We start from the raw sequence: 12154 nt of genomic DNA, 5'->3' as shown, positions 1-12154 counted from the left end.
TATTTAGATTTACTGACAACTGACCTGAGCACTGCTGCTGCTGCTGGCAGTGCTCTGCCATAGATCCAGGCTCTCTCCCAACTTTCCTTCAGAAGCATTTCTTCATTTTCCCTAAACTGGGCTGTCAGATGCAATGTCCCTATCAGACAGCGTGGCAAACATCCCTTTTGATTTCCCGGCATTCGGCGCTAATACAGCTGGCACTGCAGCCTGCAGCTACTGCTGTGACTCATCCCCTGATGACCACACAACTTAACTGGGCTCCTAAAAATGGGGTGCAGGTAGCAGGTCATAAGGGCTTTAAAGTATTTCCTACTCCAACCTACACAAAGCAAGAGTAAAAAGTGTATATGTCTCTGTATTTAATATATGTTTGCATAGTATTCATTTTTTACTGCATTCACTTGTAATAAATTGTGAATACTTTCTCTCCTCTTTTAATAGAGATGCTACCAGCTGACAGAATAGTGACAGAGTGCATTGTTAAGTGAGGAGTTTTACCCTTCTGGGAGAGGGACAATGTTATCAAAACAAAATAGACCTGAGCAGCCACAGAGCTTGTTAAACACACCCAAAGGAAGCACTTGCAAACAGACTTGAAAACAATTTACTGAGTTAATACTTTGCATCATTACTGTGTACTTTTGATTTCACTTACTTTTTCACAGTTTCATTCAAACAGTATTTCCTCCAGAGCTGTCTTAAATCTTTCTCCTTTTTGCTTCCAAAAGTTTGGCTCTTCCCATGGTAATCTCCCCAAATATAGGTCACCTCAAGTGTCTCTTATCATCTGTTCAAAGTGCCCAGAGACAGCCAAAAAAATCAGTCTGCTTCCTCCCTCCTTTGTCCCATAGCTGCCCACAGTGTTCCCTCACAGTGTCAGCACAAGAATTGTTACTACGAAACGCACTGAAGTGATACACATGTGATCAGATCCTATGGCCACTCATCAAAATTTATTTCTGCATCTTAACTTCAAGGAGATTTTGGTTCATTTATAGCAAATATTATATCCATAACATGTTGCTATGAAATTTCCATGGCATGCTAAACCCCAAGGAACTGCTGGCTCCATGTTCTCTACAGCATGCATGTGTACACACACACACACAAACAACTAAAAAAACAAACTGCCAGTTCCAGATTTAAGAATTTCTAAATTTGGCCTCCTTTTGCATATGCATTACAACACAATCTTTAATTACCTGATCTACTCCTTGCATGAGACCTCATTTCATTTAATGCCCAAAAGAAATTATTTTACCTGATGAATTGTTTCAGACCTTGCTTTCCCCTCATTGCTCAAAGTGTAATTCCATACCTTAATTCCCACCCACTACTCAAGCCCTTTTCTCTGGACAGACATTCATTTCTCCCCAAGTTCTTTTGTGGTGCTCATCACTGTGCCATCTAGCTTAGCAAACACTCATTTATTTCCACAGCATATCTGTGAAGGAGAGGAATCATTAACCCCATCTCATAGGCAGAGAACCAGAGTACAGGCAGATTATCATCAAAGGTATGCAAGAATGGAAAGGCTGAAGCCTGAGATGCCTTATGGCTGGATTTTCAGACTACTGAGGCTTATGTAATTTCTGTATATACAAACCAAACCTCCCTTGGCTACAGCAACTGGTGCCAGACATCTGCAAGTTCATGCTCTCAAGTGAGGAAAACAGAGGGTGAGCCCTGACAGCATTTGGTGCAGCCTCTGCCACACCAGTACTACAGCAAAACTGAGCAGGTCCTTCATTAAGGACTCTTTAATGAGAGGTCAAATGAAGGTCCTAGAAGCACCCTTAGTTCTGCTGCTTTTTAAATCTGGACTATGAGTCCTCAGAATGCTGATTTGTGTATCATTCCTGGGTTTCAGTGGATAACTAGAAAACCCTCTGAACAAAATCAGTAGCATTAAGGTGCCTGGGTCATCAGCAGGGTGGTCATCATCAGCCCCAGTACCCAGTCACAGCACAACACCTGTGCTTTTCTGCTGAAAAACACTACACAAAATTCCCAATAATTTCTGTACATATGACGAGTACCACCACATTTGTCTTACAGAAATAATAACTACAGTAAACAGGTGTGTTTATATTCATAATGGTGATTAATGACAGCTCCTGTCATGCCCTGCTAACAAAACACAGCAATCATTCCATAAATGTTTATAATCTCGTCAGCAGGGGACTTATATTGTTTGTTTCTTCATTCTACTAATTGTTTCAAGTCTTCCACTGGAACTGAAGGCCAATATTAAAACTGACACCTCAGTAGTTGCTTCTACCTCTCTCTTTAATTTTAGTTCATAAAACTTGGTATTTCATTCACTTCACAATATCCACAGGGAAAAAACAATCACATGTTTGTGATGTAAACTGACAAAGCCACGATTAAAACCAAGGACTTACACATCATTTCAGGAAGTAGGAAGCCCAGATCTCTGAATTTCTTTGTCTGAATGTGAACATCATATATTCTAGACACACTAAAATATAAAGGGTACCAAATTCTCTAAAACACTAAGGTACAGCCTTATAACAAGTAGCCACTGTAAGAAGAGGAAAACCTAGAACGAGTAAATTTCTTGAGCTGGGACAATCAGGATCTTTAGTTATTCAGTAAAGAATAGGACTGGAAAGTAAACAAAAGAAAAGTAGCACAGATAAAATGAAAGAAATTGTACGCTCGTAATTGCTCGCAGGGAGAAGTGTTTCCACGTCATGCAAAGAATTATATAACTCAGGTCTCATTATTTCAGTGCCTTCAAATAAATAAGCTATTTTCCCTCAAGTAACTCCAAAGCAATGTTTTGCTATCCATGCTCTGTGCTGCCCCAGGAGCCTAAGGGCCACTTGTAGAAGAGCCACAAAGGGTCATTTAAAAAAGCAATCCTATTACTAACAAACTTAAAACTGGCTGTTGCACGACAGTTTTAAGGAAAAAACAAAATTAGGCTTTTGTGGTCTGTTTCACAAATAATGAAAGTGTTTCACCAAAACCAGCACACACCTGCCTGGCAAGAAGAGATGCATTGCTGCAGTCCTGCAGGGAACCCCACAACCTCAGGTCTAGGTGCCACACTAACAGACTGTGTAGCATAAGGAACAACATCAATTTATTATATCTTAATTATATAAACAACATAATGCAGCTAAAGCTACTATTCAAACAGACTAAACACCTACAAACACAAGCCTCATCCCCAGACTTACACGTTTTAACTAATATAAACCATAAAAGGGGTAAAATAAGATTTTAATATATGCATATGTCTTATGGGCTTAGAAAACATAAATAATTTCATGGGAGGCTGAAGAGCTGCTAACAGTCTTCTTTTTTTACCTACTCCTACTAGTTTGCCTGTCTATAAAATGAGAATAGTATGTAATTCTCCTCCTCCACTTGGCTTCCCCCAGAAAGAACACTTTCACTAGCAACCACGATGTACAAGATGGTAGATAAATGGGATCATCTCCAAAACACACACATACCTCATCAAAAGTCAAGCAATTCTCTGCAAGAGGATGGATGTCATGAAATATAAAACTGCACTAGATGCAATGACCAACTGCTTTAAAAAAACTCAACATTTTTTTAGCAATTTTTGCACCTATGTGTGTTAAAGAAGATGAAAAAGCAAGAGAAGCAGCATGTGGGTAGACCCTTACCTAACGACTGTGTGAATTTTATCCAAAATGGAAAATATTGCTATTGTCACATGGGAAGTCTTAGCAGTGGAAGCAAAGACAACATCACTTGCTACCACCTTTGTTTCATTCAGAAAACGCTGAATGGGGAAATTGACACCGCCTGCCCCAGCAATAAAGCTCAAACACAGCAGCTTCCTTTATCACTGTGGTTGGCTTGCAAACTGACACGGGGTGGTAGCCCTGTGATGACAGAGTCTGTCTGGACATGGGCATCACACCCATGATGAACCTGAAGCACTGGGGCTATCCAGATCTCAGGAAAAGAGTGGAAAACAGAAATACTTCTGTAAAACAGAAATACTCAAGATTTGAAGTCCATTAATGAAAATCTCCAGATTCCAACAACCATAAAACAGTTATTAAGATGAAGGAAATAAGAAGTTTAAATAAATTTTAGTTATTTCTTTTAAATATTATTTTTATTGTGTTTTCAAAGCCTGCAATATCCTCTACTCAGATTACCAAGCCTTTTTTTCTTGTAGGCTTCAACAAATACTTTAGTTTCTATGAAAGCTGAGATTTTGCTGTACTGACATGACAAGATCTGTGCTAGGTGAAGAACAACCCCCCACACATGCACATCCAGTTAACAGCAAACTAGCAACACACAATCATTGTAAAATAAAAAGCAGTTGTCCTGCATTCCTCATCCTCAGTATCAATTAACATCTCTACAGCTTGAGCAAGAGACACTCAATTACCTTGCCACCACATGACTCACAAAATCATTAACTCTTCTGCAACCCCAATCAAATCTGTGAGATTGCTGCAAACAAGAACTATTTTTACCAATTTACAAAATGGAGAAAACCTTGACAAGAGTGATGTTGCTACTGACCACATCATTAAGAAACCATTGGCATGTCACTCCCCTTGGTGTTTTGTCTTATGTATTTAATACAGCTTCAAAACCACCTCCAGTATGAAATGCAAAGACATTTATTCCTAACATTTTGGCAGCTATGGTGTGGGAGTTTCTGCACCATAACACTGAGCTGTGTTGGAGAATAACATCCAAGTGGAGTTTTTCTGCCGACACCATCCCGAGAAGTGTATCATATATACAATTTTAATTTTAATAATTTCCAGACTTCAGTCAACAAAGAGGACATTTTCAATTCTGAGTCATATAAGGCCTTCAGTTTTTCCTTTTTTACCTTATTTGCTAGGCTAGGAGTCAAATACCTTCCCTTCACTTTCCAGTGATGACAAAGGGAGGGAGAAGGGCCAATCAGTGGAAAGACCATCTCATGTATTTAGAGAATGAATTTGAAGAGGTTGATGGTCCTAAACTGAGGAACCAGATGATTCTGAAATAATTAACAGATGGCATCAGAGAGGGAAATGATATATGACTTCACTGCAGATGTAGACTATGGCAGATTACTTTGTCTAACATATCAACGCTCTTGCTACACAACATATACTAGGCCTTGACAAAGGATAGAAGAAAGTTATTCCTTGGACCCTGGTGACTAAATGGAACATTTTCATGTCACGGCTAAAATCATAGGACCTTTTAGGTTAGTGGGTACTTACTAGCAGAATTCTTCAGACATTGTTTTTGTGATCATTATTTAATATTGTCATTGTAGCTACACAGAAAGTAAAATCTTTATGCCAACAGACTATGCTGTGAACCATGTTGAGAAGAACATCATAAGAAGAAGAACTACCAATGAGAAAAAAAAGATCTTTCAGGAGATGGATGACAGACACCAGAAGTACCATAAATAAGGGAAAATTTAACAAGGTGCATTCACCTTCTAGACCTGCATGTTTCATGAAACCTGTGAAGTTCCAAAATGAGTTGAAAGAAACCCAAATCCTTCCAAGTATTTTGAAAAATGGACTTAGTGCTGAAATTATTCTAGGGTGTCGGAAGAAGTGTTTGTTTTGGTCAGAGGTGACCAAGTTGAGCTGGGTCCCAAAACCACACTCCCACTCAAGACTAGGCTGAAACTCAAAGGTTTCACAACACCCTGACTTCAGCAATTGGATTTATGTCATTTCTGGGAGCATTCCAGCAAGTTCTGCTACACAGCATTCCTGATGGTTTGCAAACAGTCTTTGCAATAATATAAAAAGGGCCTTTTTCACACAAAGCCTTGTTATAAGGAACAGGTTGAATGGCAGTGGTATAATGCTGCTCAAAATAAGTATGATGCTTTTTAAAGTGTTTTATAAAATAAGCACCAACTTGTCTGAGTAGGTTGGGTAGCAATTTCATCACCCATTATGTTCACACTGCAAAGTCTCACTGAAATGAGTATGATGCCTGCACTACTAATGTCAATATGTGCTTGTGTACCAAAATTGTTACTTTGGTTTTTCTAGCATTACATAGCACAGACACTTCAGAAAGATAGGAGAGCTGGTGCTGCATGTCAAAGTAAGGTTATCCATTAACTGAAAACAAGTGGATGAAACATCCAAGACAAAACACATCTGCCTCAGGAGCTGGGGTGTCTTTTTTTTACTCAGGGAGCTTTAGGCAGCATTGCACGTTCCCTTCATCCTGCTGTGTCCCAGTATCACAGTTAATATGGTCTTCCATGGCAAAGCTTTGGAGGAGCAAAGACAGTATACCAAACAGTGGGAGCAACAATATCCCTGTATCCGGGCACAGCTGGGCTGAGGACAAACTAAAGTCACCTTTTTCCTCTGATTCCCAGAGGCCTATTCTGTTTTTAACTTTGTTGTCTTTGTTTGATCCTGTGGTTATTCTAATGCAGTTTCTGCATTTTTCCATTAATTCTGCCTCCCTGTGCAACACTGTAAGCCATATTACAAATGGGGGAAGAAGAGAGAGAGTAACAAGCTCATAAAATGATTGTCTCAGACAATCTTCAAATGTACTGGCTAATTGGATATATAACTCATAAATGATAATAGAGAAGGGATGCCTAACAACACAGAGAAAGTAAATCTAAAAAAGCTCCATCTCAGTTGAATGAACAATAGGCATTTGAATTCATTAGCTCTGATATTCTAAAAATCGTAACAATAAATACAATCTTTCCTGCAAGCACACATTTCTTTTAAGCAAATGACTGCAGAAGGAATGGCTACTAAAAGCTCTGCAATTACTCTAAATTTGTACTGTAAACAGTGTAACACCAGACCATAATTAAATTAAATATGAAACATTTCATTGTCCCAAACACATGAAATTTAATTTGACAAGTGCATTTGTAGTAGCACCAGCAGCATCTTTTCAGATTTTGCACATTTAAGTAACTACCACACCTATCCAACCAAAACACTGACACATAAAGCACATGGAAAGACCAGACAAAAGCACTTGAGGAGGAATTGTGCTTGAGATGGTATCTCTATAAAGACTGCATGGCTCAAATCTCCTGTGACTGGTTTAAGTAACTGTGAAAAGCAGCTAACTCCTTGTGCATCCAGCTCCATAGGGCTGTGTGCTATTTTCAGTTCAATTCAATCTGAGTACTTCAACACTGCTGTAAACATCACTTCAAAATGTGACACGCATTTCATCCAGTCTGAAATACTTATGACCTCCACAAGCTGAAGTATATACTATTCTTCTATTACCTAAGTAGAGTAAAAGGAAAAACCTATTAGATATTTGGCTCAATCTTAGTGCCATACATTAAGTTAAGAGTTAATAATTCATTAATCGTCAGTCAAGAAACCCTTATTACATTTGACAGTTTTTGGAGGGGCTTTGCTTTCCTCTTTAAAGGACCTTCAACAACAACAATCAGCTAGGGAAATATTTTGACATACGGCTTTGACACGCTCTTTTGATTTACATATTAAAGCAAGGAGAAGTTATGTGCTTTCACTAACATATATCACTTTCAAATTTTTCAGTGCTAAACAGATTTAAAAATTTTAGTTCTTGTGTAGTAGATTTTGTGTAGGAGACTTCATGCCATTACGTTACCCATTATTACTGCATTGCCTCCCAAACAGGTCTTCTTCTTGCAAGAACTCCCTCTTAACAACATAGGAAGTAATATTGTTTAAAATTATCAGCATGATAGATTTTCTTAAAAATGGAAAGCAAACTGGTATCAAGTAGAAGCCCAGTAAACAACAAAGCATCCTACACTGATTGTCTTTAGGAGATAGGCAAGCATGGTGCACTGGGAGAAAGCCAATAAGAACAACTCTTGTTTCCTAATTTTCCACAGGATAGCAGTTCTCTGGTGCTGTAAGGCACAATCACATTTATCATTCTATCTTAAAACAAATGTAAGGTTCTTATGATTTATTTAAGCAAAGTGGAAATGAAGGAAAAAAGATACTGACAGTCACTCACATGGTACAGAACAACAAAAAAGTGCATCTAACTTCAGCAGCTCAACAAGGCACAGCTTCACTGCAAAGGTCTCAAACCAGTGGCCAAAACAGCAGAAACAGGCAATTTCTGTTCATGGCTGAATTATGCTCATACTGACACCACCTTGCTCTGACAGTGCCACACAAGACCCCAGGCAGGGGCTGTGTGTGGTTCCCTCCTTCCCACCCTCCCTGTGGGCACCTCTGGGCACATCCTCTTCTCCGGAAGACCACGGCAGACCAGCAGCTCTGAAACCTGACAGGCACAGTGAACAAACTCTAAGAAGCTGCAGGGTCCAGCATGCAGTTTGCACAAGGATTTCCAAGCAGGTGGTTTATTTTGGTTTTGGCAGAGCTGCTGAGTGCCACCACGTGAGTGCCAGCAAAAAAAATTCCCACTTAATTCTCCAGCAGTGGTCCTTGACCTGCAGCGAGGAACCAGCCCACTCAATTTACTCACTACTGAAAAGACCAGGTCACAGCAGAGGCTTAGTGACTCTCCCTCAATAGCAAACATTATTCATCAACTTCAGCTTACAAATGAGTGCTCACTGCCTCTGTAGTGCTTTAAAAATATCCACACAGCCTTCTGAAGACACTCTACAAGGGCTACTGCCACCCTACTCACTCCTCAACAGTGTTTTAACAAAAGGATTCCAGCAGTCAGACTGGATTAACTGCATCTGAAATCTCACCAGGGTCTGCAGACAGACCCTCTTTACTTTGAGAGCTTCTGTGCCACTTCAGATGCTTTGTATTGTTCATCGGCAGCAGAGCCAGAAAGAGCTCTCACAGGAACTGACTTCAATAAATACATGAGGCTCAGGTTCTAGCAAGGGAGGAATATTGCTTGCATTTCTGGACTTTAAACATCTTAGGAACGTAACATTTATCACAGCCAAAGGAAAATGAGGTTATGCAAAATACTTACTTCGAAAATGTTCCGAGGCATAATAGTAGACATCCTCATAGCCCTCGTGGTAATCCTCCTCTGGCCGGTACTTTTTGCCTTTTCTTCTTCTTGATCTTCGTATCTGCTTGACAAAGCCCAAGAAGCGCTCCATCTCCTCCTCAGTCCCAGCCCCAGCCGGCAGCCCCCTTCGCCCTCTGCTTCACAAAGAGCTGTCCCAGCATGAATCAACCGCAGGCACCGGAGCAGAGCTGCAGCTCCCACCAGCCGCTCCGCTACCATTAAACAACCCCTCCCTTATCTCAGCTGTGACTAGGAAGCATATTGTTTTCCCTTTTTTTTTAAAAAAAAAGGACACACACAGACACACTTTATCAAATCTACTGACTGGAATATTTCAACCTTAAAATAAATAAAGGAGGAAAGCATTGAAGCAAAAGAAGAATTTCAGGATCTCAAGCTGTTATTAAGCAGCAGAGGGCAAAGTTGAAGAGACCTGCTTGTCAGCAAGGGGAAGCCCACCACTGAGAGCTCCCTATCCTGTGTCTCCATCATTTGAAGAGGGGCTGGGAGGCGGGGATAGATGTTAGTCAATGGACTGAACCATATCTCACAGCAAAACAGGTTTCCATTTGCCAGTTAAATGCTGCCCTCGTATCTACCCGGGCAAAGGCTCAGGAGCACGTTTGATTTCATTTGTTGTAAGAACAGAAAACATGCAATCCATTTCTGGCATCTCATACACTGGATGAATAAAGAGCAAAGTGGTTTAATCCATACACACAGCCCACTCACTGGCAAGTGTGCGCCGAATGCGTTAATTGGAGCAGCAGGGAGAAAGCTCGGCAGCTGTTAAAAAATGACACATATACCCACTGGGCATTAGTGTATTCTAATCACTGCTAGATCTAAACATTAAAAGGCACTCCAGACAGGTCTCCTACAGAGCTGGCCAGGGTATATGGCAATAGGCAAACAAAGGAAGCGACATCACAAGCACACTGTGACAATACTCATTTCAAATCCCAGCAGAGTTCAAAAAACTTTAAAAATTAAGGTGTGGCAGAATATCCTTTGCACAGGGTGAGAGAAGCAAAAAGCCTGAAAAGGCACTGGCTTTTTTCTCTTGCTGCGTGCCTGAAACCCACATGCATTCCCTAAGATAAGGCTGGAATTTCATCCGTGTTTCTGATGAAGTTTCCCTCCCACACAAAACAAAAGCAGTGACTGCTTGAATCCTAACATGCTGACATCTGTCAGGGCTTTTTATTGTCCTCAGGTTCCCTAGTCCAGCAGGACTTCTCCTGTCCGCCGGCACAAGTCAGGGATCAAGCAGTCACCTCAGTCAAACCATGTGCTGAAAATGGTCACTTGCATCCAGGCTCCCAAGAGATATCATTTTGCACTTAAGAGCATAAGGAAGTCAGAAAGTCTTCCTGTAAAACAGATTTTACAGGTTCATCATCTGGAAAAGGAAGAGCATGCAGAGCAGGGATTAGTTTCTGGTGATACAGACATTTCAGTGAGTCATTCTGCAAAGAGTAAATCAGGGCAATGTTTTCAAAAGAAGAAGTAAAGCAAAAACCAGGATTGTAACTTACCAATTCTGTTTCAAAAGAAGTATGCAGAGATTAATCAGTATTAAGTTGGGATTTTCTAGTTTTGAAACATGTGAAAGCAGTAAGTAGAGGTTAACTGGACCTGATACCCGAGGATCCTAAAACACACACACACACTTAAAGATGGAACTGGAATTCTTTTGGGCTTGTTCCAGCTTTCCAGGTATTTTAAAACAATATTGTCACAAATCCATGCTCATTTTATCTGTAAAAGCTCAAAAATCCCTGGATGCTCCTGCCAAGCTCCCCACACGAATACAGACTCATCCTCCTTGACCTCACCAGCTCCACTTGCCCGCTGTGAAAATGCAGTTGCTGTCGCTCGCTGATGAACACCCCCAGGGCACCACCAGAACTATTTTTAGTGAAACTTCTATAAGGAGGTTGTGTTTCATTACAAGGTTGGTTTTATCAACAGCTTTCAACTTTCAAATAATAAAGACCTTAGAGGAGTATTACAGGCATATTACCAAAATTTTAAAAGCCAATGAAACTTCTCCTATGACTTTAGGAAGGGATCACTGTATGTTTTGAAGGCTTCAACTTGCATCTTTTCTGCACTCTGCCACCAAGCAGCAAAAACATTACTGTCACAAAACATGAAAACCAAAGATGTAGCCTACAGCAGAGGCAGGACTCTCTCTTTTCAGACAGGGAAATGTTGGTTTGTTGCCCCTGTTGAGGACTCTCCCCGAAAGATGTGGAAAAGGTATTTGTAGGTGTCAGAAGCAGTCAAGAAGTCTTGCAGCCATCACTGCTCCATGAAGTTAAATTATTATGTTCAATTAAAAATTACAAAGCTTTTTAAAAAGGAGAAAATGTAAAACTTTCTGGCTTTTAAACTGTCTTCTAAATGAAAGCTGAAAACTGGAATAAGCAGACACACTTGGCTTTTACTAAGTAAATACAACCTTTTCCACTGCCTCTGTTGCTTAACATAGTGCAGCAGAAGCAGTTTCCCTAGTCCTCAGCACACCCCAGGGAGACTTCAGGCCAATCCATAACAAGAAAATACAACAAAGAAGCAGATATGGGAGCAACCAAATGATCTGAAGTAGCAGCACAAGCAGCAGGTGCAGGACATCAACTGCCTGACCACTGTCTAGAGAGAACCGATGTAAGACTGGGCAAATTTTCAGCTTTGCAAAGTACATTATTACCTTGTGCCATGGACTTCCCTCTCATGCTCATGAGGTGCATCACACAGCTATATGGCTGCTACAGTAAAGCAGAAAATAATGCACCAAACGGTATTACTGGCCAGTGCTCATGGTAATAGCTCCCACCCATGTTCTGGGTGAAGTACAAAGGGGTTGAGGGGGAGCACAAGCTCTCTTCAGATAAGAAGAGCAGATTCAAGCCCTGCTGCACTTCACTCTATCCCACCACCAACTACTCTCTACACAAACCAGGCTCCATCTCCTATGCTGAAGATGCAGAAGCAGGCCTGCAGTTTCTAACACACGAACTGACAATCCTGCCAGCGTGTAAATCATACAGCCATTCCCTTTTACAAGAATGCGAACAGCAGACACATAATTTCAGAATTTTTATGTATTGTTTAAAAAAACATAGAGCAAACTAAGCTTTTGATTGGA

At 40.5% G+C, this 12154-nt stretch overlaps 1 protein-coding gene across 3 annotated transcripts in view; it reads right to left on the bottom strand.

Moving 5' to 3' along the window:
* Positions 1-10235, bottom strand: part of GRIP1 (glutamate receptor interacting protein 1) — a 219257-nt gene extending 209022 nt beyond the window's left edge. Inside the window, exon 1 of one of the 3 annotated variants that reach the window (XM_031055601.1) lies at positions 8959-10235. In XM_031055601.1, the coding sequence (XP_030911461.1) occupies positions 8959-9091 (133 nt within the window). In that variant the 5' untranslated portion in view covers positions 9092-10235. The remainder of the gene's footprint in view (positions 1-8958) is intronic. The other 2 variants (XM_031055602.1, XM_014312381.2) reach the window with 2 other exon arrangements.
* Positions 10236-12154: the final 1919 nt, after the last annotated feature.

This window comes from Geospiza fortis, unplaced genomic scaffold (assembly GCF_000277835.1).
Source record: "Geospiza fortis unplaced genomic scaffold, GeoFor_1.0 scaffold166, whole genome shotgun sequence".
Classification (NCBI taxonomy): Eukaryota; Metazoa; Chordata; class Aves; order Passeriformes; family Thraupidae; genus Geospiza; species Geospiza fortis.
Note: the sequence above shows the minus strand (reverse complement) of the source record. Positions and strands in the feature narration are given on the sequence as shown.